The following is a 25,432-nucleotide window of genomic DNA, read 5'->3' as shown; positions in this document are numbered from 1 at the left end:
TCTCACAGAAGCCTTCCCTAACCACAAAAATCTAAAGTATCCACTCAGTCACTCTCTAACACAAATCCGACTTTAATTTCTGCACAGCAGTCATTGGTATGTATCTTACTCATGTGCTTATCATCTGTCCATTCTCACAAGAACATAAGCTCCGTGACTAAGGAACTTGCCCACAGTGTTCACTGCTGTAACTCCAGCGCCTAGAACAGTGTCCAGCTCATTAAAAGTAGATGCTAACCAAATGTTTGCTAAATAAATATATATGTTCATACTATGCAGATGGAAATTGTGCCTGTGTGCCAATACAGAATCTCCCATGACATTCAAAGAGAGTAAGAAAGATATAGCTAGTCATCCAATAAGGTAAATCCTTCATGAGAAAGAAACGGAAGAACTGCAGCTTTAATTTGAGGCAAAAATAATATAAAACACAGATTAAGCCAAAGCTTAGTTCACATAAAGTTTAATCAGTCAAGTTAATGAAAATATCAAAATTTTTGAGTTAGTGTATGGCAGAAGAAACTTAATTTTGTTGCAAATAATACAGTGTTTGGTGTTTCCATTCCGGACAAGCTAAGCTGCAGAAAGAGCAATGGCATTGAACCTCAGCTCATCAGGGTCACGTTCCATAAACTTCTTGCAAACTTCTATGGCATCCTATAGGGAAAAAAGATACATCATCTTTCAATTTTAAAACGTGTTTTACTTAAAACTGATAAATAAATGTTTCACGTTTTCCTAATCCACACTAATTTTATACTGCAGACTTCTTTTCTCAAATAAAAAATAACTTAAAGGACACTAGAAGAGTGAATGGCTGGTGGTTTAATTTGATTAGTACGAAAATATAAGATCCGCTAAGTGCTCTTTCTTAAAATGCTTTTAAGAAACTTTTAACATGAAAATTACATATTTTATTGATTCTAAGCCATAAAATTTGTTCGTAAATTTAAAAATCTCTAAGATCAAGATATAAATGATGGTATCTTGGATTTAATGAAATATGGGATATGATGTGCATCTCTTTCAATACTATCCTCGTCTTTTTCAAATTTGATACTTGTTCACAGAAAGAGCTCTGCAAACCTCTTTATTTGCTGTAGATTTTTAACGCTATTTCAAATTTTTCTTTTTGGATTTTCTCAAGAGAGCCAGGACAAGGAGAAATACAGAAAAATGTTATACCAGTTATCTTTTAATTTATTTATTTTTGCCATGCCACGTGGCATGCGGGATCTTAATTCCCCGACCAGGGATCGAACCTGTGCCCCCTGCAGTGGAAGTGTGGAGTCTTAACCACTGGACTGGCAGGGAAGTCCTATACCAGTTATCTTTAGAGATGTTTTAAAAATAACAAGAACATTAATGACACTGAAGGTGGGCCAACAAGTTTTATTGTTACCTCTAATAAAGTTTCATCACTAGTTTCCCCATGGTTAATTGGAAATGGTTTCCGTCCATCTGTGGAAAATAGATGAACAGGTGAATGGTTAGTTGTTTGTATAGGATAATGTACTTTCTTTCTTTCTTTTTAATACTATAAACAATTAACAACATGTATTTCATGTACAAGTTTTTCCAATCACCAAGAAATATCCTTTATCCATAGTTTTGTTTTATGTGGGATCTAATCAAGAATCACATATTCTATTTAGTTATCCTATCTCTTTAGTCCCCCTTAATTAAGAATGACAGGATAATGTACTTTCAACTTCCATTTTCTTCTTCCCACAGTGAGGCAAAAGTTAAAAGATAAAATAATATATCCTAAAACAAACACTTTAAGTATGCTGCCTATGAATATTTTAACACTAGTAGTTATTTAGAACCTTGCTTCCATGTTTGAAAGCCTTCATAAACAGACATTATTAGAAATATATACTATTGGCTTTAATTTCCTAAAAAGAATATGCAAAATTAATGTCAGCTTTTCAAAAGTTATGACCATCAGAAATATAAAAAATTTCTTTCTTCACTTTAAAGCCTTCTGATGAAGGCTCCTAAGTAAGACTGACATGTTTATACCAATGAAAGGAAGCCACTACAAGGTTTATATATTACTACTACTAATTGTGTACCAAGGTAGGAGTATAGACCAACAATCTAAATAACCTAGAATTATTTTACTGACCACCAAAAGTAATCAGTATCACCTTGAAAAAACTAGTACTTTTTCAATACTATGAAAAATGAAAAAGTCCAGAATTATATAAACTCCTGCTAACCCAAAGTTAACTGATACTCTCTATACAAGCCTATAATTTCAGATGTTTTATAAGTGGCACATCAAGTTCAAGCCATAAAACACAATTCCCTCTATAATTTCATGGCTTCTAAACATAATAAAAAGTTTTGAATCAATATGTATACATAGTGACAGACCTGGACTAAAAGATACTACTTTTAAAGAAAATATGAGGGAAAATTAACCAAACCAAAAAGCAAAACAGGACAATTATGAAATCTGGAGAAATAAAAAAGTTGAAAAGAAAAGTACATTGACTATGGCTCATCTGAGAATAGTATTTCTGTAGTCATAAGAATATAAACAACTATAACAACACTGGAAGAACAGGAAAAAGTAAACCATGTATTTTGTGATTGGGAGGGAGAGGTAGGTAAAGAGGGTGACAAAGGAAAGCTAGATTATCTTCATTGTGGGAAGCTAAGGAACAACATTAGGTAACTTCCACCTCTAGCCAGAATGAAATAATGTACTGGACTAGATCTTCCACTGGAAACAACTAAAGACCTGGACTAAATATCTGAAACCATTGTTTTATAGATCGGGAAACAGGTAGCCCAGAACTGTTAGTAAGCCTAACAGTAATATCCATTATCTGCCTGTGCTGGAAAGGAAAACCCAAGCAGCCTACAGCAGCCTCAATTAGGAGACTGAGGGGAAAGAGAGCAGAATTCAAGGAGGCTGAGGCAGTTGGAGTTTGCACAATGCCAGGAAGAAGGTAGCTACACACTTTGGCGAGCTGTTGCTCTTTGTCTGGGACCAGGCCAGGATCAGTGGGCCAGCTGGGGGCGGGAAGCAGTGTGTCTGGAACAGAGCTTTGGGCTGGGGTGGTCAAGACCTTGTTTACATACCAGGGGAATGCTTAAATCAGAAAAGAAATGAAGGATAATGAGAGCTAGATTTCCCATGTTCAGAAAAGGAAGTCACAAATATGGATAACACTAGAATAAACTGTATAATATTAGGTTAGAATTATAAATGTGGATGTAGATAAATGCTTTTTAATATATAGAGAAACAGATATAATTGTGTGTGCATGGATATCCATATTCCCATACATGTGTCTATGTATATAATACATACAAATATTTCCTAGCTCTGTCCTCTGAGAAAGCCTAGAAGTAATGATATCTTAATAGCAATGAACACACTTAGCACCCAGGTCTTGGTTCAAATCATCATTTTCCAATAAAAGGAACCAGGGCTCCTTGGAGAAGTGGCTGAACACAGGGCTGGGGCACGGAAAACAAAGGATGAACCAGGAAATGTTGTTCTACTAGAAAGTTAGAAAGTGCTCAAAAGAATGACAGGGACACATCAAAAGGACATATGCCAAGAACTACATGAAGCCCTAAGGACAAGAGGTGATAATAGAAAGATGAATAACTCAGTCCCTTTCATCAGCTAACCTTACAATTAGAAGGTTAATAGAGAATGAATACATTAAAGACTACCACTACCCTTTGTTACACAATTGTCCCGTAGAAATTACCTTGCACCACTTCTATAATCACATAGCCTTGTTTTTTAAAATAAGGGTACTTAGAAATGACTTTTTTTTTTTTTTTTTTTTTTGCGGTATGCGGGCCTCTCACTGTTGTGGCCTCTCCCGTTGCGGAGCACAGGCTCCGGACGCACAGGCTCAGCGGCCATGGCCCACGGGCCCAGCCGCTCCGCGGCATGTGGGACCTTCCCAGACCGGGGCACGAACCCGTGTCCCCTGCATCGGCAGGCAGACTCTCAACCACTACGCCACCAGGGAAGCCCAGAAATGACTTTTTTCTTAAAAACCATATGCTGTTCTCTTACCCACTGTTTTCTATGCACTAACTCAATACTCCTCTTGCTCAACATTCCTTTTAACTTTATTAGGAATTTGCGTCAGGGCTACCACCAATTCCCCTTGCAATGAGTCAGCAGATGCCCATCTTCATTTGTCTTGCATTCATCCCTGTCCTCTCTAACATCTCAAAGATTCCAGCTATTCTTTAGAACTCTGAAATTCTTTAAACTCATTTAGAGAATGTAATCCTCAAAGGGCTCGAATTCTCTATCAGCAACATTGATTTATCTTTCTTCCTGCTAAAGAATACTTGAACCAAACAAGACCTCAGTAGTTCTGCCTTTCTTTTCTGATGTTCTTAGTTCAAACCAATTTTAAAATACTTTGGTGTTGATCTTGGCATGCTACTAAAAAGAACCATTCTGCATATGTAGCCTATCCCTGATACACGTCTTTCCTTCTACTGCCCTTTTAGTGTCTGAGCTCAGAAAGCTAGCTAATCAGTCAAACTGAGGTTTTTAGACAACTCATTCCTTCCCATGAGATGATCAGAGATTTTTTTCTTCTGAATATCTTTTAGAAGATGTTATTGTTTGCTCTATTATGAAGTCTCCCATTCTGAAAGTCACCATTACTTTTATAGTCTCTGGTTATGGATCACATTTATCACTCCTCTGGCCTTTCCTAAATCTACTTTCTTGAAGTCAGCAGAATGTGTCTGTAAGTCTCAGCACACTCTTTACTTCCACTTCTACTAGTTACTCTTTATTATTCAGAATTCAGAGCAGAAACTAGCTTCCAGCAATCAGACATTTGAAATCCCCAATCCCTATTACATTTTATCTTTATGTAAATTCTAGAGACTGAATTAGCAAAGCATATGTTCCAAACTGCTCTGCAGGTCTGTTATATACTCTGATGACAACTATTTCACTTTAGTTTGAGTCCTACTCAAATCACTCTACTATTGTAGATGACCCACAGGGATGTACATTCCTTTCCTTGTCCCCTTTAATAGAGCCACTTCTTTTTAATGGAGTGTATGATTCTGTTGCCATATTCCAAATATTAAATCCATCTAAATTTTATGGACCACATTTACAGTCACAATTGGAGTCCTTTTGGAACTCTTCAGTCTTTAAGTAAGTTAAGGAAAATGAAAGTGAAAAGTTAATATTTACAGCAAATGAGAAGAAAGAGAACTAAAAATCACGGTATCTAGACATTGAAAAGGATTTCACTTTTCTGTTTCTTTATTCGGCCTTTTTTAATTGAAGAAGGTCTCAGAGAGAAAGACAAAAAGGACTCATAAGTACTATCTACCAATTTTGAAAGAATCATAAAAGTTTCTTCTGTCTGAATGAATCAATTTAAACTATCCTCGGGTTATTATCCTCTAAAATTATCCTCTAATTATCCTTTAATTATCAATTAAAATATCCTCTCCTCCAAATACAAACTAAAGTAGTCCACCTATAGTTAAACGTTTGAAAGGTAAGTGCAGGAATAGGCCAAAATACCAAGTAATTAATCATGGCTACTTTGACACATGCCTTAGGGAACTGTTGCCAGAAAACATAGACTCCTGTAAAGTCTTTTTAAAAATCAGATATGATACAAAGGGATAGTACAAAAGCCTGAAAACTAGTGATACTCATTATTGAATACAAAAACTAGTCATTATGAATAATACACTATGTTTTAAAACTAGTTTCAGGATCAACATGGTTCATCCAAGATGTTGATGATAACCAACTCAAAAATTTAGTAAAGACTGATGAAGTGATTTACAGGAGTTTCCTAAATGATTTAGCAAAGCATTTTCCTGCTTTGCTAAAATGCAAAGGTGGTATGCAGGAATTCTTGAATTATAAGTTACTTGAACATCAAAAACATATTTATTTTTTCTAGTAAAAACTTTTAAATGGAAAACTTCCATTATGCCAACTCAATGTTACAGGGAAATCAATTAACTTAGGTAAACACAATAAATATCAACAGTCATGTTTATCATAAATACAGATTTCCCCATTTACTATTTCTTTCCCCAGGATAAATTAAAATAGTTCTTACCTAATTCATAGAGATGCCCATCTACATGAACTAATGCAATAAAATGAAGATCTACTTTTTCATCTATATTTGGTGCCTGGAATAGGAGGGGAAAATACATATTATATATATTAGTAGTCAAATCAATCAACTACATGTAAACACATACAAATAATATCAAATGACATGAAAAAACATTTATCCAATATAATTCAAGGCTTAATCTTTGATATAGTGGACAGAGTGAACATGCCTACATTTATAACAAATGTGCTTGACCATCAACAAGGAAAACACTGACTCAAGGCACACCTTTCTTAATCTCAATTGATTTTAACCTAAAGTTTTGTTCACTCTGGAAGCCCAGCACCTAGCACAACACCTGGTACATAGTAAGTATACAGTGTATACTTGCTGAATGAAATGAATGCATGAACTAATTTGTCTAATTTCTGAAATTTGAAATAATAAAGTTTTTAGAAGTTTAATAATAGCATAAACAGAGTTTAAAAAAAACTCTTGGCAAGTTAAATTTTAGGACATCAAGAAAGTGAGTTCTTCCCTTAATGATGTAACCTTAATCTCATTTTTTGAAAAATGCAATATAGACTTAGAATAAAATAAGTATTTTTATTCATCCTAGATTCAAAAGGTTTAAAAACGGAGAGAAGGGTTTCCCTGGTGGCGCAGTGGTTGAGAGTCCGCCTGCCGATGCAGGGGACACGGGTTCGTGCCCCGGTCCGGGAAGATCCCACATGCCGCAGAGCGGCTAGGCCTGTGAGCCATGGCCACTGAGCCTGCGTGTCCAGAGCCTATGCTCCTCAACGGGAGCGGCCACAGCAGTGAGAGGCCCGCGTACCACCAAAAAAAAAATTAAATTAAAAAAAAAAAATGAAGAGAGGCAGGAAAATAGCCCAAAAGATTAAAGGAGAAAAAGGGAATATGAACAAGTTAAAGTAAAATTTAACTTAGCCTACGATTTTTCTCTTGTTTCTCAGTGAACTATTTGATATTAAAATTATACCTAGGTTTTTTTAGCTTGCCAAATTCAATTTGCATGAGCAACTTGTGCTACATTTCTTAGACATTCAAATAACTTATGCAAGTCAATACATGATAAACTAGCACTGTTTACAATATATAGGAACTACACAGATAACACTAATATGTGTTAGCTATATACCAAATCTAAATGGTTTGAAATGAAATATAATCACTGTTAAATGTAAGTACAAATTTTAGAGGCAAACATTTTAAAGAGGCATAATCAAGTTATATCTCATATTATTTAATATCCAGTAAGTAGCACAACAGTATCAACTCTAAAATTTCTATTTTTTCACCCTCAAGCAATTATATAATTTTAAGTTTTAAGTAATACGAAGTTTTCAGATGCAGAAATTGAAAGGAACAGAACAAACATTACTATCTTGGATTTACTGGATGCCTCTAAAGCATTTACAGAGTGACTCATCTAACCTCGTATTGTTCTTCAGAGATTATTGCCCTCAAATTACGAATGGCAACAACGCAACGTAAATTGCTGTGGTCAACTAGCTCTTCCTAAATTCAACTTAGAACTAAAGAATTTCACAGTTGGTAGGAATCACAGTTACGTAGTTTTACTGTTGCTCCAATGCTGGACTGCTCTCTATTGTAGCCCCATCTTGTGGTATCCCTGCAAACAACAGGGAACTGCCACTAGGTTTTCAGGCAGTCCATTCCATTTTGACAGTTTTGTTAGAATTATCCCTCATATTGAGGCAAAAAATGTTTCCCAATATTTTCCATCATCTTAAAAAAGTCTAATCCCTCTTGAACATGATATTTCTTCAAACACTTAAAGACAGTGATAATGAGTTCCCTTATTTTACTGGTCAGAGAATCAAAGATTTTAGTGATCATTCAATCCAATACCCCCATTTCACCAATGACCAGAGAGAACCCAATTTTTCAAGGTTAAATCTAGGCAATTCAACAAACTATAAATTCAATTCTATAACAAGAACACTACAAAAAATTCCTTATCCAACTAGGAAAGGGGCTTGATTTACTTATTTTAAGATAATTCTCCAGTAGGATATAAAGTATATTTAAAATCTTTTGAGCTATTATGTCTTTAAAATTATTACTTATTTTAACACCATCTCTTCTTAAGAATAATACTTCTAATAGCTTCTGGTTTTTACATTTTGTCAGTAAATACAACTATGCTAGAGATAAAAGTAATACAACCAGAACCAGAGACCTGAATATGTACCCAACCCCTGTGAGCACTGGGTTTCTTATCTGTTCTGAGGTTTAAACAAAATGCATGAAACTACTTTAGAAACTGTTAAGTGCCATATAAACATTATGTGTTATTACAATACTAAGACTACATTATTACAAATGTAAGAAGTCACTAAATCTAGTGACTCAAAATTGTGAGTCATTGTACCTTTTATCCAAAAGTGCATACTAAAAATACAAAACACTAAAGAGGGCATGAAAAGCCTTCAAACTATTATAAAAGATAAATGCTCAAAATTTCTAAACCTTCCACAAGACCTCAGCGCCTATTACAAGCCTTTTCCTTTGGTCAACTTCAATTAGTCAGAGTCTGAAATCTATAATTATCGAATTGCTTAAACATTATTCCACTGAAAACAAGAACAATACATAAAAAGCAAATTCCAGTAAGTCTTCTGTTTCAAAAAATGACCAATAACTAACAAAAGGCAAAAACCAGAAGCTACAGATTAGATAATTTTTACCTATATTTTTATATCTTATTTTTTACAAAGTTTCTTAATTTAGAACATACTTCTTATTACCTTGAATTAAAAAAACGATTAGATAGAAATTAACTAAATGCTAAATAAAATTTTCAAATTATAAAAAATAGTTTAAATTTAATTTATAATTGTGGCGCTAAATATATACCAAGCACTGTTCTAAGTGCTTTATAAGAATTGACCAATTAATTGTCATATAAACCATATGAGGTAGGTAATACAGTTATATCCATTGTACTGTCAAGAAAATTGAGGCACAGAAGTGTTAAGTAACATGCGCTGGGTCACAAAGCTAGTAAGTGATAGAATCTGGTTTCAAATCCAGGAAATGTCATTCTAGAATCCATGTTCTTAACCACTAGGCTATGAAAACACTTATGAAGCTATAAAGCAATGGAATTAACATGGGGAAAAGGTCAATATTACATAAAAACATAAAACTGAGAATGCCAATTTTTATGACATGTTCATTTATATTTAGAATATTTTTTTAAGTACAAAGTAATTTATTCCTATTTGGAATCAACTGTGCCCAAGTCAGAATTTAGAAAATTAGGGTTTTACTCTGATCATCTAATTCACTTATATCTCCTACTGTGCCAGCGTATGGCACAGTAGGGGAGCAATAAATATCAGATGGATAAATAAATATGACAAATGCATGTTGTGACCCATTGAGGATAATGAAATAGAGAGACACCAGTTTGTTGATACCAGTTTGTTGACGAAAGGCTATTTTGATGACCATACTGATATTTGGTGGAAGCAGATGTTTAAGGAAAAGTGCCAAGACTCCATCTCATAGTTTGAGAATAGCTCTAGAAGAGTAAATAAGGGGAAGGAAAGAATGTCTGACACCAACTTTTAATTTTTTTAAGCATGAAAGTATGTGTGGTCAGACTTCCTCTGGCTTCAAAAGTCACGATGATTTACTGAAGTGTCAAGTTTCTTATAAATGTGTGGCGTACGCCAAATCTTTCAGATGTAGCATTTCTAGGTAGGCTCTGCCAAGCTATAGTCATTACCATTAATTTTCTAAAACATCAGAAAGACAAGAACTATAGTTGCCATCCTGCATCTTATTTCAATTATGAGAATTATTAGAATTCCATCATCAGCCTCAACACTTAAGGTAATTAGCACAATTACAAGAACAAATGTACTTTTTAACAGTTTGCTAATATTATCAACTTAAGAAGGAGAAATTATAAAATTTGTGGGAAGTCTATATCAATTCACAAGGAGAAAAATCGTCACCTCCTACTTGAGAAAAGATCTTTAGAAACTGAATAGGCAGGGAAGATTGGATCAAGATTAAACCAAGTACCTGAGCCACCTCAGGGAATAAAATAGCTTAGATGAAACACCCTACACCATGGAGGCTTAGATTAAGGATAGAGTAAGTAAAATAACCCCAAAGCATGACAAGAGACTAAAGTCATGTTCAGAAACATGAAAAAAAAATAAAGTAAGAGATGGCAAAGAACTCAGACGGTACACAGCATTTGTTGACCTGAGTCAACTAAATGAAATTGGAAAGATGAAGGGTAAGAGAATACATATTCACTTTAACAACTGACAGGAACTTAAACATTATCATGAATGTCGATCAGCACTCATCAAAAGGCAGGGAGGGACCTGTTGGCGTTATATGGAGTGGAAAGATGGATGTTCACCAAGGCACTGGTGAGGGTCAATCTGGACTGCAAAACATAGAGGTATGCTTGCAGTCTTACTTGGGGAGAAAAAGCTAATGGTTGATGAACCAAGAGAAAAGCGCTCTGAAGACTGAAGAAGCTTAAGGGAAAAAATGGACTGCCCCTGTCACTGGAAGAAGAGATGGAAGATTGACTACACTTACAACAGAATGGAGACCCAAAGATGGTAGGCGTAAGAAGGGTCGCCAGCGACGAAGACGGAGAGATGGACTGGTAGCCTTTGCAGGGCCTACATGGTTACGTTTGGCCCAGGGCAGGGATGCATGGTGACACCATGATGAGGCCTTCGCTCTGCAGTGGCTAGAATGAGGCTGTGATGAGCATGGCGAGGAGGACTACATAATTAAAAAAGAGAACATTTTACTGAGACCATGTTACTGGGAGATCAGTTATTCTTAAAAGCACCGTATGGTCATACTTGGATTTATATGGTCTAGTATTTTTAATCAATCATAATTTAGAAAAGGATCGTAAATGAATATTAGTTAAAGGTACGTGAAGCGGAAATACATAACCAAAGTATCAGGTTATATTACATAGCTTCTGTTAAGTGCACATCTAAACTATCCTCATTTGTATAGTGCAGACTCATGGAATTATTTAAAAGTCACTAAAGTGGAATTATTACATCAAACTGTTTAAAAAAAAAAAGAACACACACACAAAACACGTAACATATACAAAACATACAAAGAATTATGTGTAAAAGAAAACTGTATGGTAACAGGCACTAGTAAAAAGAATTCCTTAGCAGTAATAAACACTAAGGAAAAAAACAACTTCAAAATATAGAGGAGTGAAACAAATCCCTCAGAAGCTGATGCCATGCACAAACTATTCTCTTACTTAGGCTGAAAAGTTAAATGGAAACTATCATAGATTATTACCCATCTTTTAGTAAAAGAAAAAAACAGTTAAAATATGTATCACTTATTTTGTGCCAGGCACTCTTTTAAGCACTTTACACGTATTAATTCATTTAATCCCCCAGTAACCCAGGAGATAGTTACTGTAATTATCTCCATTTTACAAATAAGAAATCAGAGCACAGAGAGGTTAAGTAACATAACCCAGGTCACACTGCCAGGAAGTGGCAGGGCTGGGATTCAAATACAGGAAATCTAGTTCCAGAATCCAATGATCTTAATAATTGTGGTGTACAGCCTAAGTGGCCAAGAAAAAGATTTTAATACTAATTTATTAGACCAGATTCCAATAAGCAAAGGAGTAATCCTCTTAAAATTAGATTTTTGGGAGTCACCTTTTCGAACACTATTGTACCACAAAAGGTGAATCTGACCTAAGAGTTTTCCACAAAATGCACATGCTAATAACAACTAACTTATTAATGGTAATCCAAATGATAATTTTACAATTGTTGCCTCCAATAGATAACACCAGCACATGAAACTGAGTTTAAAGCAGTATGATAAAATTATAATCACTAACAACCATAGTGAGAAGAAGTAAAAAAAGAAGTGATATAAGTCCTTGCTTAGTGATAATGGATTTCACTAACCATGACCTATTTTCTTTAGGAAAATAAAGGGGTTTTCCTTGAATGATTTCTAAGACTCTTTCAACCCTGAAAAATCCTATGATCCTACTTAGTACTTCTGATCTATGTAAATAATACAATAACCTAAAATAAAGGGTTTTAAAAACATGTTTGTGAACAGTTTAGCTGCTCATAATAAGAATCAATCAATTAGAAATACATAAATGGATCCTATACTTTGCTCTATATGGGAACAAAGGTATATATAATAATCAATTAGAAATACATAAATGGATCCTATACTTTGCTCTATATGGGAACAAAGGTATATATAATATAATAAAGTGTCTGTGCTCACATAGTCTAACAGATGTTTGTCATATTCAATCTGATTACATTTAAATAAGAGAAAGACAGAAGAGTGGGGAAGAGGAAAAGGAAAATGGATGGAGAAAGAAAATGGAGTAAAGGAAGAGAGGAAGAGATGACTAATGAGTAGTGGAGAAAACAAAAATTTTCTAAGAATCTAGGGAAGGAGAGATTACTAAACCAGAAGTAGAACTAAAGGCATACATTGAAAGAACATATAAGGTTTGGGCAGGCAAAATGGGAAAGGTATTCCTAGCAAAGAATTCAGTGTGAGAAAAAAGACAAAAATAGGAATGAGGATGACATGTTCAGAGGACTAGACTATCAGGTCTCGGATCTGACTTTACCCCTTCCATCTAAAAAGTTATCCTGTTACTTGTTCATAGGTGCTGGCAGAAGACACGAGACTCTTGTGTCAGAGACAAAGGACTTTACTCATAGCACAGCCAGGAGCACGATCATCACTATGTTAGTGTCAGTTCACCTGAAGGCAACACAGAGGGCCCAGATGGATGGCTGCACACACAACGGACTGCATTATAGGAGAGGAACACTGAGCTTGGGGAAACTGATGTATTATAATAAGCAGTAAGCAAACCTGTCTTTGTTCTGGAGGCAGACATTACCTCATCCCTCACAGTGCTTACTGGGAGAAAAGTGATTTCTAACTTAAAATATGATGGCTCTCTTCTTTTGCCATTTTTTTTTTTTTTTTTTTTTTTTTTTTTTTTGCGGTACGTGGGCCTCTCACTGTTGTGGCCTCTCCGGTTGTGGAGCACAGACTCCAGACACGCAGGCTCTGTGGCCATGGCTCACGGGCCCAGCCGCTCCGCGGCATGTGGGATCCTCCCAGACTGGGGCACGAACCCGTGTCCCCTGCATCGGCAGGCGGACTCTCAACCACTGCGCCACCAGGGAAGCCCTCTTTTGCCATTTTTGAAGAATGTTTTTAAAAACTTAAAAAATAATTTCAAATTACAAAGAGTTACAAAAATAAAAAGAGTACAGGAAACACCTAGATTTACCTATGACATTTTACCCTGATTTGCTTTATCATCTGTACTTACACTCTCTTGCTCTCTTCCTGTCTCTCTACATAGTTGTTTTTTTTTTCTTCCTGAACCATTTGAGGATAAGTTATATAAATCATGGTCCTTTACCCCTAAATACTTCAGTATTTCTTAAGACTAAGAAAATTCTCTTGGACTTCCCTGGTGGCACAGTGGTTAAGAATCCGTGTACCAGGGGCCTCCCTGGTGGTGCAGTGGTTAAGAATCTGCCTGCCAATGCAGGGGACACAGGTTCAAGCCCTGGTCCGGGAAGATCCCACATGCCATGGAGCAACTAAGCCTGCGAGCCACAACTACTGAGCCCGCATGCCACAACTACTGAAACCCGCGCACCTAGAACCCATGTTCTGCAACAAGAGAAGCCACTGCAATGAGAAGCCTGTGCACTGCAAAGAAGAGTTGCCCCCACTCACTGCAACTAGAGAAAGCCCGTGCACAGCAACGAAGACCCAATGCAGCCAAAAATAATTAATTAAAAAAGAAAATTCTTTTATAACAGCAGTTATCACCTTCATAATTTCATATAGATATGGGCTGTGTTAGGATGTGTGTAGGTTGGATGTCATGTTAGACTTCTGTCTAACCTTCCATCCATATTTTAATTTTGTCAGTTGATCCATTCATGTCCTTTGTAGCATTTCCCCTCAGGATCTAATCTGGGAGCAGGTATTGAATTTTTTTTTCATGCCTCTTCAGTATCCTTTAACCTGAAGCATTTCCAATAGCCTTTGTCTTTTATGACATTAACACACAGTCCCCTTCCCCCATTTTTTAATAAACAGTTTTTTTACATAAAAAATCATGCTCTCTGTGAATACAGACATCTGTATTTCTTCCTTTCCAATCCATATGCCATTTGTTTCTTTTTCTCGCCTTACTGCATTGGCTATAGGACTTCTAGAACAATAATGAATTTCCCTGATTTTCACTTTTAATTATTTCTTCCTTGTGCATGCTTTAGGGTTAATTTGTTCTTTTTATTTTATTTTATTTTTTTGCTACCTTTAGGTAAAAACTTAGATCACTGACTTGAAGCCTTTTTTCTTTTCTATTATAAGCATTTACTGCTATAGATTTTTCTCTAACCTCTGCCTTTTCTTTTCTACTATAAGCATTTAATGTTACAGATTTTCCTCTAATCCCTGCTTTAGCTGCAACCTGTAAATTTGGATATATTTAATAATTTTTCATTCAATTCAAAATGTTTTCCAGAAAACAAATTTATGGTTACCAAAGGGGAAAGGGGGTTAGGGGAGGGATAAATTAGGAGTTCAGAATTGGAAGATACAAACTACTATATAAAAAATAGATAAAACACAATGTCCTACTGTATAGCACAGGGAACTATATTCAATATCCTGTAATAAACCATAATGGAAAAGAATATGAAAAAGAATATACATGTATTTGTATAACTGAATCACTTTGCTGTACACCAGAAACTAACACAGCACTGTAAATCAACTATACTTCAATTAAAAAAATTTTTTTAAATGTTTTCTCATGTTCTCTGTGACTTCCTCTTTGATCCAATGAGCTATTTAGAAGTGTATTGTTTAATTTCTAAATATATGGGGATTTTCCAGATACTTTTTACTGTTATTAATTCCTAATTTAATCCCATTATGGTTAGAAAATATTCTTTTTATAATTTAAATTTAAAAAAAATTTTTTTAAGATTTATTTTCTGATCTATAATATGGTCTATCCATGAGCACTTAATCATTTTTTAGAACAATTTAAAAAACAAAATTTATTTTATATTTACCTTTACTTGTTCCATTTCCAGTGCTCACCAGTTCTTTGTGTAGATTCAAGTCATAGTGCAAGTAAGCTTGTAATGAATTCTCTCAGTTTTTGTTTGTCTAAAAGACTTTATTTCTCCTTTATTTTTTTATTTATTTTATTTTATTATTATTATTATTATTTTTTTGCGGTACGTGGGCCTCTCACTGTTGTGGTCTCTCCTGTTGCGGAGCACAGGCTCTGGATGCACAGGCCCAGCGGCCATGGCTCACGGATCTAGCTGCTCCGCGGCATGTGGGATCTTCCTGGACCGGGGCACGAACCCGTGTCCCCTGCATCGGCAGGCGGACTCTCAACCACTGCGCCACCAGGGAAGCCCTTCTCCTTTATTTTTGAAAAATATTTTTGTTCCATCGAATTCTTTCAGCATTTTAAAAACCTTTCTCTTCTTTTTTTTTAATATTTATTTATTTGGCTGTGCTGGGTCTTAGTTGCAGCACATGGTATCTTCATAGCAACGAAGGGATCCTGCATGTGGGATCTTCGTTGAGGCATGTGGGATCTTTAGTTGTGGCACACGGGATCCTTTAGTTGCAGCATGCAGGATCTTTAGTTGCAGCATGTGGGATCTAGTTCCCTGACCAAGGATCGAACCCGAGCCCCCTGCACTGGGAGCGTGGAGTCTTAACCACTGGACCACAAAGGAAGTCCCTCTCTTTTCCTTCTGATTCTACCTGCACATATTAGATCATCTGAAATTGACCCACAGCTCCTGGGTGATCTGGGGGGTTTTGTGGGGTTTTTTCCCATGATTTTTTATTTTTGTGATTCAGTTTGGGTAAATTTCTAGCAATTTATCTTCACATTTTCTGATTCTTTCCTCAACATTTGCAAGTCTACTGGCAAATCCATTAAGGCATTCTTCACCTCTGGTACTGTGTTTTTAATTACTAGATTTCCATTTGATTCTTTCTTAGAGCTTCCAACTCTCTGTTGATATTCCCCATCTGTTGGTATCTGTGGTCTACCTTTTCTACTTGAGCCTTTAACATATTAATCACAGTTATTTTAAGTTGCATCTGACAGTTCCAACACCTGGATCATATCTGAGTTTGATTCTGTTGATTCCTTTGTCTTGTGACAGTGTGTTATTTTTCTTGTTTTCTTCATCTTATAATTTTTGTTTAAAAGGCATACATCCTGTGTAGGAGCAGAGAGACTGAGACAAATGTATTTATGTCTGGGAATGGGCATGCCTCCTCTTCTGCTAGGGCTTTAGTGTGTGGAGTTGAGTCAATCTAGTTAGAAGTTGTGCTGTTTGGTTTGTTTTTGCTATGGTTATCCTCAGTAATCTACCAGCTTAAAATCTGTCTCGCATTACTGTGTGCTTAGGGTAGGAGCTGGGTTGCTAAATGCTTTCTTTTTCAATGTTCTTGTTCCACTCATAGCTTTAGGATTTTTCTCAGAGTCTATGCCTCAGAGAAGGTCTCTCTTCATGCTCTCGGCCTACCCCACACATTTGACACTTGTTTGTTGGTGCTGGCTGGTCTAATGGTGGGAAGGTGAAGGCATTCTTTGTTGATATGGTTCAGCCTCCATCATAAGTAGGTTGTTTGTACCTGGATATCAAGGACAAGGCTTTCCACAGGATCCTTCCCTCCTCCATTGATTTCTCTCATAGGAGTTTCCTATACCTCCCCTGAAGGAGTAGTTTTGTCTGTTCCCTTCTCCAGGGAGGGTTTTCTGTCTCAGCATTGTTAGGTTTTATTCCATAGGGGAGAAGAATCCAGGCCCTTCCCAAAGTAGAAGCTGCTTCCTTCCCCCAGGCCTGCACCTTGGGCCTCTCTCTTGCCTTCTCCCTAGTTTAAGCTTATAGGCACCCAGTGAGGTCTGTGGAGAGTGGTTGTGAGCTCCCCTTTGGCAGTGCTTAACAGGGATTTTATAGTATCATACCAGCCTATACTTGACCTTTAGCAATTTGTTAAAATTTTTAACATTTTTTACAAAGAAAAAAATCATATTCTTCACGCTGCTTTCACTTTCCATATACTTTGGGCATCTATCCATCTCAATAAGTATATATCTACATTATTTTTCACGACAACATATTATTCCCTAAATAGACGTACCTTAAACATATTATGGCATCTTTAGTTTGTTTCTAGTTTTCTACATTTATAAACTATGCTGTAGTAAATACATTCACACAGGTATCTTTATATGTTCATCAGTCAACAATAATAATAGCTAGCATTGAATGCTTACTATTACATACCAAATGTTCTAAACTGTGGATGCTATAGAGTCTCACAATGATCCTACTAAGGTAGAAATTATGATCACTTCTATTTAAAGATGAAGATACAATTTTTGTCCAAACATTATCAGATTATCTATGGGTAATTTTAGCCCTCTTTTTGCTCATCATGTTTTCCATATATAAGAGGAAGGAATGAAAAAAAGAAAGGATATGTTCAAAAGCACACCCTCTTGAATGAGTTCCATACATCAAGGTTCATGTGTGTGTGCATGTGTTTCTATTTGGCAACTGTTCTACAATATCAAATACAGGACAGTACGTTACTACATTATGACTGTCTTACTTGTAACTACCTTGTAATGCTCTTAGAAAAACCTTTTATCCACTATCATATTGCTAGCATACTAAGTATTGTTTTCCATAAGTAAATGAATATGTTGAGTTGTTAAACATTAGAACCAGTAATTCTAAATTTTTACTCTAGTCATATTTATTTCTACCTCCGAAAGCTAAAGGAACACAGTATATACACATTTTTTCCAACTGTACAATTTGTAAAGATAATTTAATTCATAATATAGACATAACTGTGTATATCACATATATTTTCAATTCCAATGAAAGTTTATATGATAATTCAGGGAAGGACTTTTTTTTAACATCTTTATTGGAGTATAATTGCTTTACAATATTGTGTTAGTTTCAGGAAAAGATTTTCAAGTAATATTATTTTAAAAGATGAAAAGACTGATATGAAGAACGCTATTATGGAATCTGAATATACCTAGGCTTTCTCTTAGAATTACAAATATTAAAGACATATTCACCAACTTTTACATTGTCATAATATTAGCTGCCGAAGTAACTAAGTCAGCTTTGCTTTCAAATATGAAAATTTAAACTGTGAGTAGAAGCTTCAGAATAAATAGCCAATCTCCTTTCCATACTAACTGGAAAAGATCAAATATCTACAGCTTATTCTTGAGTCTTTCAGCAGATTTTAATAAAGAGCTCACTTTCTAGAGCATCTGAATAAATAACTCACTTCCTCAGTTTTTCAGTCCTGGTAGAGGAATCCAAAGTTGTCAAAAATTATGTATTTCATTAGTATTATTAATGACATCAATGTCTGCCAGGACATTAACACTGAAACCGTGCCCCCTCTGCTTACTGCGTGGGTCTGCAACGGTATAATGTGACTTCACATACACCACTGCAATATAACCTATCTCTTCATTACAGTTTTGAAAAAACCAGAACAGGCCTTTCAAAAACCCTAGGAATTAAATGATTTGCTCCTCAGAAAGTACTCTAAGGAGTTTAACAAATATTTTTTGCATAAAGGAATTAGGTATAGACATTCATTTTGAGATTTTTAAGCATTCTGATTCTGACTTAAATCCTCTTGAGTTAAAAAAAAAAATACAGGGTGAGCTATTTGGACACAGCCCATGAGCATCAGGACAGTGTTGGGGTCTTTTAGAGGCACAAGGACTTAGTTGACTTGCCCACAGTCATATAACTAGCGACTCTCAAAGCAGAGGCAGAACCCATGACTCCTGGCTCCCATTTCAGTATTTTCATCTCACACAAAGCCACCCACCCATCAACTGTCAACTACCTAATTCACAGAGGCAAACCTATTACTATCTCTAGCTGTATTCCCATAACAATCAACAGTTCAAATTTCTCTATCTTCAAAGTTATAACTGGTTCAGAAAGAAACCAAAATACCTGGGTCCTAAAAGGCCAAATTACTTTTCCTTCACAGTTAATGTGTATGTCACTTTGTATATGAAAAAATGAATCAACTACCCTTTAAACTGTTTAATAACCACAAAATTAGAAATGTCAAGAAGGCTAAAAAAATTTTTTTTTCAAACCTTTAATAAAAAGGTGGAAAGAGTGTGTTGGTCTAAAAAGCCAAATTACTTTTGCTTCAGTTAATATACATTCTCTGGGTGTACAAAAAGTAAAGTACTCTTTAGAGTACTTAATAACCACCAAAGAATTAGAAATGTTGTAAAGGCTAAAAAGAAATGATACAGACCTTTTAACAAAGCGGGCAGAGGGTCAGACTAGTATTACTGCTTTATTAAGAAATCAAGTGTTTGGTAGTTTACCCTAAGTGCTTAAATCTAAATTAGTCTAAAATGTTAAAATAAAGCAAGTAGATTTTGGCTTACACCCAAAATGTTTTCCCATCTAAAAGGGCATCCTGTTACTAAGAAAAATATCATTATAACCATGTAATTTCCTAAATATAAAGGGATCATTGGCTGGCAGGTATTTAAAATAATTACTGTTTTCCAAAATACAGATAACATAATTACCAAAAGACTGTGGTTGGTTTATGGGTAAGACTTAATGTTTAATATAAGGAAAAATCTACTGTTGACTAAGAGCTTGTTTGTTTTAGCAATTTTTATTTATCTATACATTTTGTTGCCTTAAGAGCATGGACAGTACTTACTAGCTGTGTGACTTTGGACAAGTTAGTAACTTCTTTGTCTTCCAGTCTGTAAAATGGGATAACATCTATCTTAAGGAATTGAGAAGATTAGAGTAGGATACACACAGTGCTTAGTATAATGCCTACCACATAAAATGCATTCAGTAAATGGTAACTATCATTATAATAAGATGACAGACATACTTTTAAAAGCAGTGAGAATTTAAGAAGATGAGAATACTTGGCAATTGATAAGCATGTCAATTTCCATTGCATTCACCCATAAATGACACTTAAGAATAATCAAGACTGATACTGTAACACCCCAAAATGATTCCCAATGTTTCCAGCAACCCCAGGTATCTCATGGTGAGACTCTTTTGTCTTAAATACCTACAAAATCATTCCTTTTACTGACCTGCTGATAAAATATATACTTAATTATGACAATTAAATTTATTTCCAGAATAGGACATGTTCTTTCAAACTTTAGAGATACCACTGAGTCTAAAAAAATGGCACATGGAAAGGAAAAAAAGTAGGAACTTCTCTAGGGCTTCCAAATGCCATGAAAAGAAGTAAAATTATAAATGTAGGCATACATGCATGAGGATATGTACACATATATAAAACTTTAGAAGTTTAAAGTCAAAATTATAAATTAATTCTAAATGGACTCCTGTAGATTGGAATAAATTTCAGTATAATACATTGAATTACACTAAATTTGAGGTCCAAATTTAAAATAGGAAAGAAAAACCAGATTCATGCAAAGGATGCAAACTTTCCTACAACGTATCCATGTTCAGTTGGCAAAGAAGTCAAAGTGAAACATGGGCTAGATACTGAAATACACAAAATACCACTATATATTCCATGGAAAATGGCAAATTTCTTCATTTTGCTCACCTAATAAATCAAGATACACACAGATTTCTAGATATTCTTTAAAGACTTTTTTCTCTTACTGGTTTAACAACTGTATTTTCTCACTTCCGTTAACAATTCTCCAAAATCCCTATTAAGATAATGACCTATATCTCTATACTTTACATTAAAACTCAAGCTTACCATTGTTAAGCTGGCCAAAAACTAAGTCCCAGAAATTATTTATTTATTTATTTTTACAATTTGAGAGTAGCTCCAATAAGATTCTCATTGACTACAAACGAAAAGAATCTTAAATCTTAACCCTCTGTTTTGGAAAGTTGTGGTTAAAACAAAACAAACAGAAAAATCCACCATCCTCAAATATCATTACAACCTTAACTCTATTTTTATTGCTGGAGCCATTTTTAGATAGAAGAATTACATTGGGCTTCCCTGGTGGCGCAGGGGTTGGGAATCTGCCTGCCGATGCAGGGGACGCAGGTTCGTGCCCCGGTCTGCGAAGATCCCATATGCCGCGGAGCGGCTGGGCCCGTGAGCCATGGCCGCTGAGCCTATGCGTCCGGAGCCTGTGCTCCGCAACGGGAGAGGCCACAACAGTGAGAGGCCCGCGTACCACAAAAAAAAAAAAAAAAAAAAAAAAAAAAAAATTACATCTAGTCAGGTCTGGAAGAGTAAACTGATGAGTTCAATATAAGAATTTACTTTAAAATAATAATAGTTATATATCTCCTTTTCCAAAACCCTGATATTGGAGAAAATAAGAAGAACAAGAAGATGATTCAGAAAGAATAAAAAACAGATTATTTTGATTCATTTAGGACAAAATATTTGTTAACTTAAGAAAGGGAAAAAAGTGTAAACAGGACAGAGTAGTAACTATATTCTGACCCTTTCAACAACTAATTCAATCCATTTAACCATCATTCATTTTCCAGTGATATTAGATAAAGAAGAACTGATTACATGTAAGGAGATAGAATATCACTGCTTGAAAACAAAGGATCAAAAAAAGAACCATTTCAATAATATATCCCCCACTATGACTAATTCTAATTTGTACTTCCTCCTTCAAACTCAGCTCTCCCATTCAACTCCACACATACGCTTTAAACCAGCTTCTATTCAGGGAATGATATACAGAAAAAATGATAATGGAAGGAGAGAAAAAGGCAAAAGTGTAAGGAGTTAGGACAGAAGTTCCAGAGCATTTCTCAATTTTAAGAATGACATAAAATGAAGTTGCCCCAAAAGGATCTACCTTACATCTTTTTGGAATGGAATAGAGAAAATGGGATATGGAAAATAAATGGAAAACAAAAAGAAAGATCAGAAAGATGCAATTTCAGATTTCTTGACAAAACTGGACTATACAGCTTAAAATACATGGTACTTTGCATCTGAGTTTCATTTACTGTTCCCATCTGATTCTCCCAAAACAATCGGGACCTTAAATTGTACATTTTATAAGAACTAAGTTTCTTCCTAATATCTTCCGTTTCTTTCAGAGTCAAGGAAAGAAGAAAATAAATCCCTAAAGAAGGAAAATAAATGTGAGAGCATCTTAACTCCTTGTAATTCTAACATAATCAAAATAATGAAAAACTATACTTCAGAGTAAAATGAAGCCATGCAAACTATACTTATACATCTAATAAAGATAAAACTTGACACTATTTCCTCCCCCATCACTGACATTCTGCACTGATTGGGCCAAAAAAGCCAACTAGACACATACATATACATACACACAGACATAATTTATTTTAAATTGTGTATACATATACGTGAACACATACGTGAAATCAGAATTTACCCACTGCTTTCCCAATAGTCAAAAACACCTTCTCTTATAGGACAACACTAACCAAAGTAGATTACACATTTCACTTGTAAATTAATTACAATTTAATTTCATGATTGAAATTCATTTCATAAACTTTTACAACAGATCTTTGAATGGTCTTAGCAATCAACCACATTATTTCCCTCTATCAAACAAGCCAAAATTTAAAAATAGAATTCAACACTGGCAACAGCTATTTTTGAAGCTATCTCCATTGAAGTAAGAGATCCTCAAAGACACAAACTGCATATTATTTATCTCTGTATATATAGTTCCTAGCACCATACCTGGCATACTAGGTGCTCAAACAGATTACTAGGTTAATCAAATGAAAGACAGACAATAATTTTATATTATGTAACAAGAACTTGAAAAATGTTCATCCCTTCGACTCAAGGTAATTCTACCTATAGGAAATGATCTTAAAAAAAGAACCTAGAATGAATATATGAATAAACAAAGATATTCAATGAAGTTGTGTGTTTAACTTGAAAAACTGAAAACAATCTAAATATCAAAAGTTAAGGTAACTGGAAAGTAAATTATGATTCATTCACATGAGAGTACAGTGCCATAAGGATTTATAAAGAGGTTTTGATGAAGAAAATACTCATGATAAAATAATAAGAAAAAAAAATCCACAAAAATGTTTGATTTCGACTGTTCTAAAATTAGCTAAAAAAAGATTTGAAGTTAAAAAAAACCCCATAAATACTAAAAGCATTTTTTGCTACATTTTCCATACTGGCATGTTTGTTTAATACATACATAGAACAACTGTGTCAGTTTCTATTATTTTTCATTATTACTATAAATTTGTATGGAGGTTCCTGAGCAATATAATAAATTTATTCTTTTTGTAAAAAGTTAAATAAACAATAAATCATCAGGAGATCTCTACTCATATCTGGGCTGGCTCCTAAATTAATATGGGCAAATCACAAACTTTAGAAATGGCTTTTTAGGTAAGTATTGATGAAGTCAAACTAGAGTCTGAAGGCAAATAAAATCTTCTTTTGGATTTTTCTTTCCTTGCCTTTACGTTTGATTTGCATACTGTTTCCATTATTGTATCACTGTATTTGTTCACAATTTAAAAAAACACTTTTAATTTAATTTCCTCATATCCCACTGTTGTTCTTCTATCTTCCCAAACTTAAGTGAAACATGAAAGCCGTAACTTTCAGCGTAGGTTAATGAAGCATAAGTGAGGTGGGGCTACCGTCCAAATTTCTGGATTAGCCAGAGTCGGCCAGACAATCATGGTGGGATTCAGAACATACAAGTAAACAACTACTCTTTGGGCTGCATTTACGGCCAATCTTCTAAAGAGGCTACTGTGTTTTGGTGGCTCATCTTACTGATTTCTCACTTAGTCTACAAGTCTCTGCATGCAATAAGGCTCCTGCCTACTCCATTCCCATGAAAGCGTTCTGACAGAGAGTATCAATGATGTCAGTTGTTATTACACTGTTATTACTGGCTCCTCTTCTTCCACCCACTCCTTTAACACCTATGTGCCCCAGGGATTCATTGTGGTTCACCACTATTCTCCCTCTGTAGAATTCTCAAGGTTCTAACTACTCTCCGACCAAATACAAAACTCCAGATATCGCCCTAGAGCTTTAGACTCCATATCCAACTTCTACACAGATGACCCATTACTCACCTTAAACTCAATATGCTGAACACTAGACATACCATCTTTGGTGGCTCCCCATTGTTTATAAAATTCAAGCCACCCCTTGATCTGGCTTCACCCTATTGCTTCAGCTCATCCTCTGCTGTTCATATTCATTTTTCTGAAAGCCTGGTAAAACAAAATCACCACCTAGTATTTACTGAGGGCCCATTAAATACCAGGCACTATTTTAAGCACTTTATATGGTTAACTCATTAATCTTCACAGCAATCCCATAAGGTAGATGCTATTCTTTTCATTTTATGCTAAGGAAAGTATTTTGCCTAAGCTACTAAATTGTAGAGTCAGTATACAAACCTACATCCTGTGCTCCTTACTTTTATACTATGCACTTTTTCATAAATGCCTATATACTGTCCAATGCCAAGCACTGTCCTGGGGATTCAAGGTAAATATGACAAAAAAGACCCACGTCCTCATGGGACTCCTATTCTACGAAATAAATGGAATAAACAAACAAAAAAATATTGTAGATTAAAAAATGCCAGGAAGAAAATAAAATGGATTTTATGACAGAAAATTCACTGAGGTGGCCCTACTTAATGGTAATGAAAGAAAACCTCTCTGAAAAATGACTTTTAAGGTGAAACCTAAAGGATGAGAAGGTACCAACTATGTAAGGTGAAAGGGTATACCTGGACAAGAACTGGGCCCTTACAAAGCACAAAAATGCTACTATGGACTGAACGATGTTCTCCAAATATTCATATACTGAAGCCCTAATCCCCAATGTGACTGTGTTTGGAGACGGAGCGTTTAAGAATTAAGATTAAATGAGGTCATAAGGATGAGGCCCTAATCCAATAGGGCTGGTGTCCTTATAAGAAGAGGAAGAGACACTAGACACTTCTCTCTCTCTGCAAGTGCACAAAGAAGAAAAGCCATGTGAGGACACAGTGAAAAGACACCCGTCTACAAGTCAGGAAGAGAGGCCTCACCAGAAACCAACCCTGATGGCACCCTGATATTGACTTCTAGCCTCCAGAACTGTGAGAAAATAAATTTCTGTTGTTTAAGTCATCCAGT

The 25,432-nt window shown here is 35.3% G+C and overlaps 1 protein-coding gene across 3 annotated transcripts in view; it reads right to left on the bottom strand.

Annotated features, from left to right (window-relative positions):
• Positions 1-447: 447 nt before the first annotated feature.
• The window catches only part of UCHL3 (ubiquitin C-terminal hydrolase L3), a 44,203-nt gene continuing 19,218 nt past the window's right edge, over positions 448-25,432 (bottom strand). For all 3 annotated transcript variants that reach the window (XM_081215039.1, XM_081215040.1, XM_081215041.1), the window contains 3 exons: positions 6,102-6,177; positions 1,403-1,461; positions 448-657 (listed from right to left, as the gene is read on the bottom strand). In XM_081215039.1, the coding sequence (XP_081071165.1) occupies positions 574-657; positions 1,403-1,461; positions 6,102-6,177 (219 nt within the window). In that variant the 3' untranslated portion in view covers positions 448-573. The remainder of the gene's footprint in view (positions 658-1,402; positions 1,462-6,101; positions 6,178-25,432) is intronic.

The sequence above is a fragment of the Mesoplodon bidens genome (assembly GCF_964165515.1).
Source record: "Mesoplodon bidens genome assembly, chromosome: 17".
In the NCBI taxonomy this organism is placed as follows: domain Eukaryota; kingdom Metazoa; phylum Chordata; class Mammalia; order Artiodactyla; family Ziphiidae; genus Mesoplodon; species Mesoplodon bidens.
This window is presented reverse-complemented; position numbering and strand designations above follow the sequence as displayed.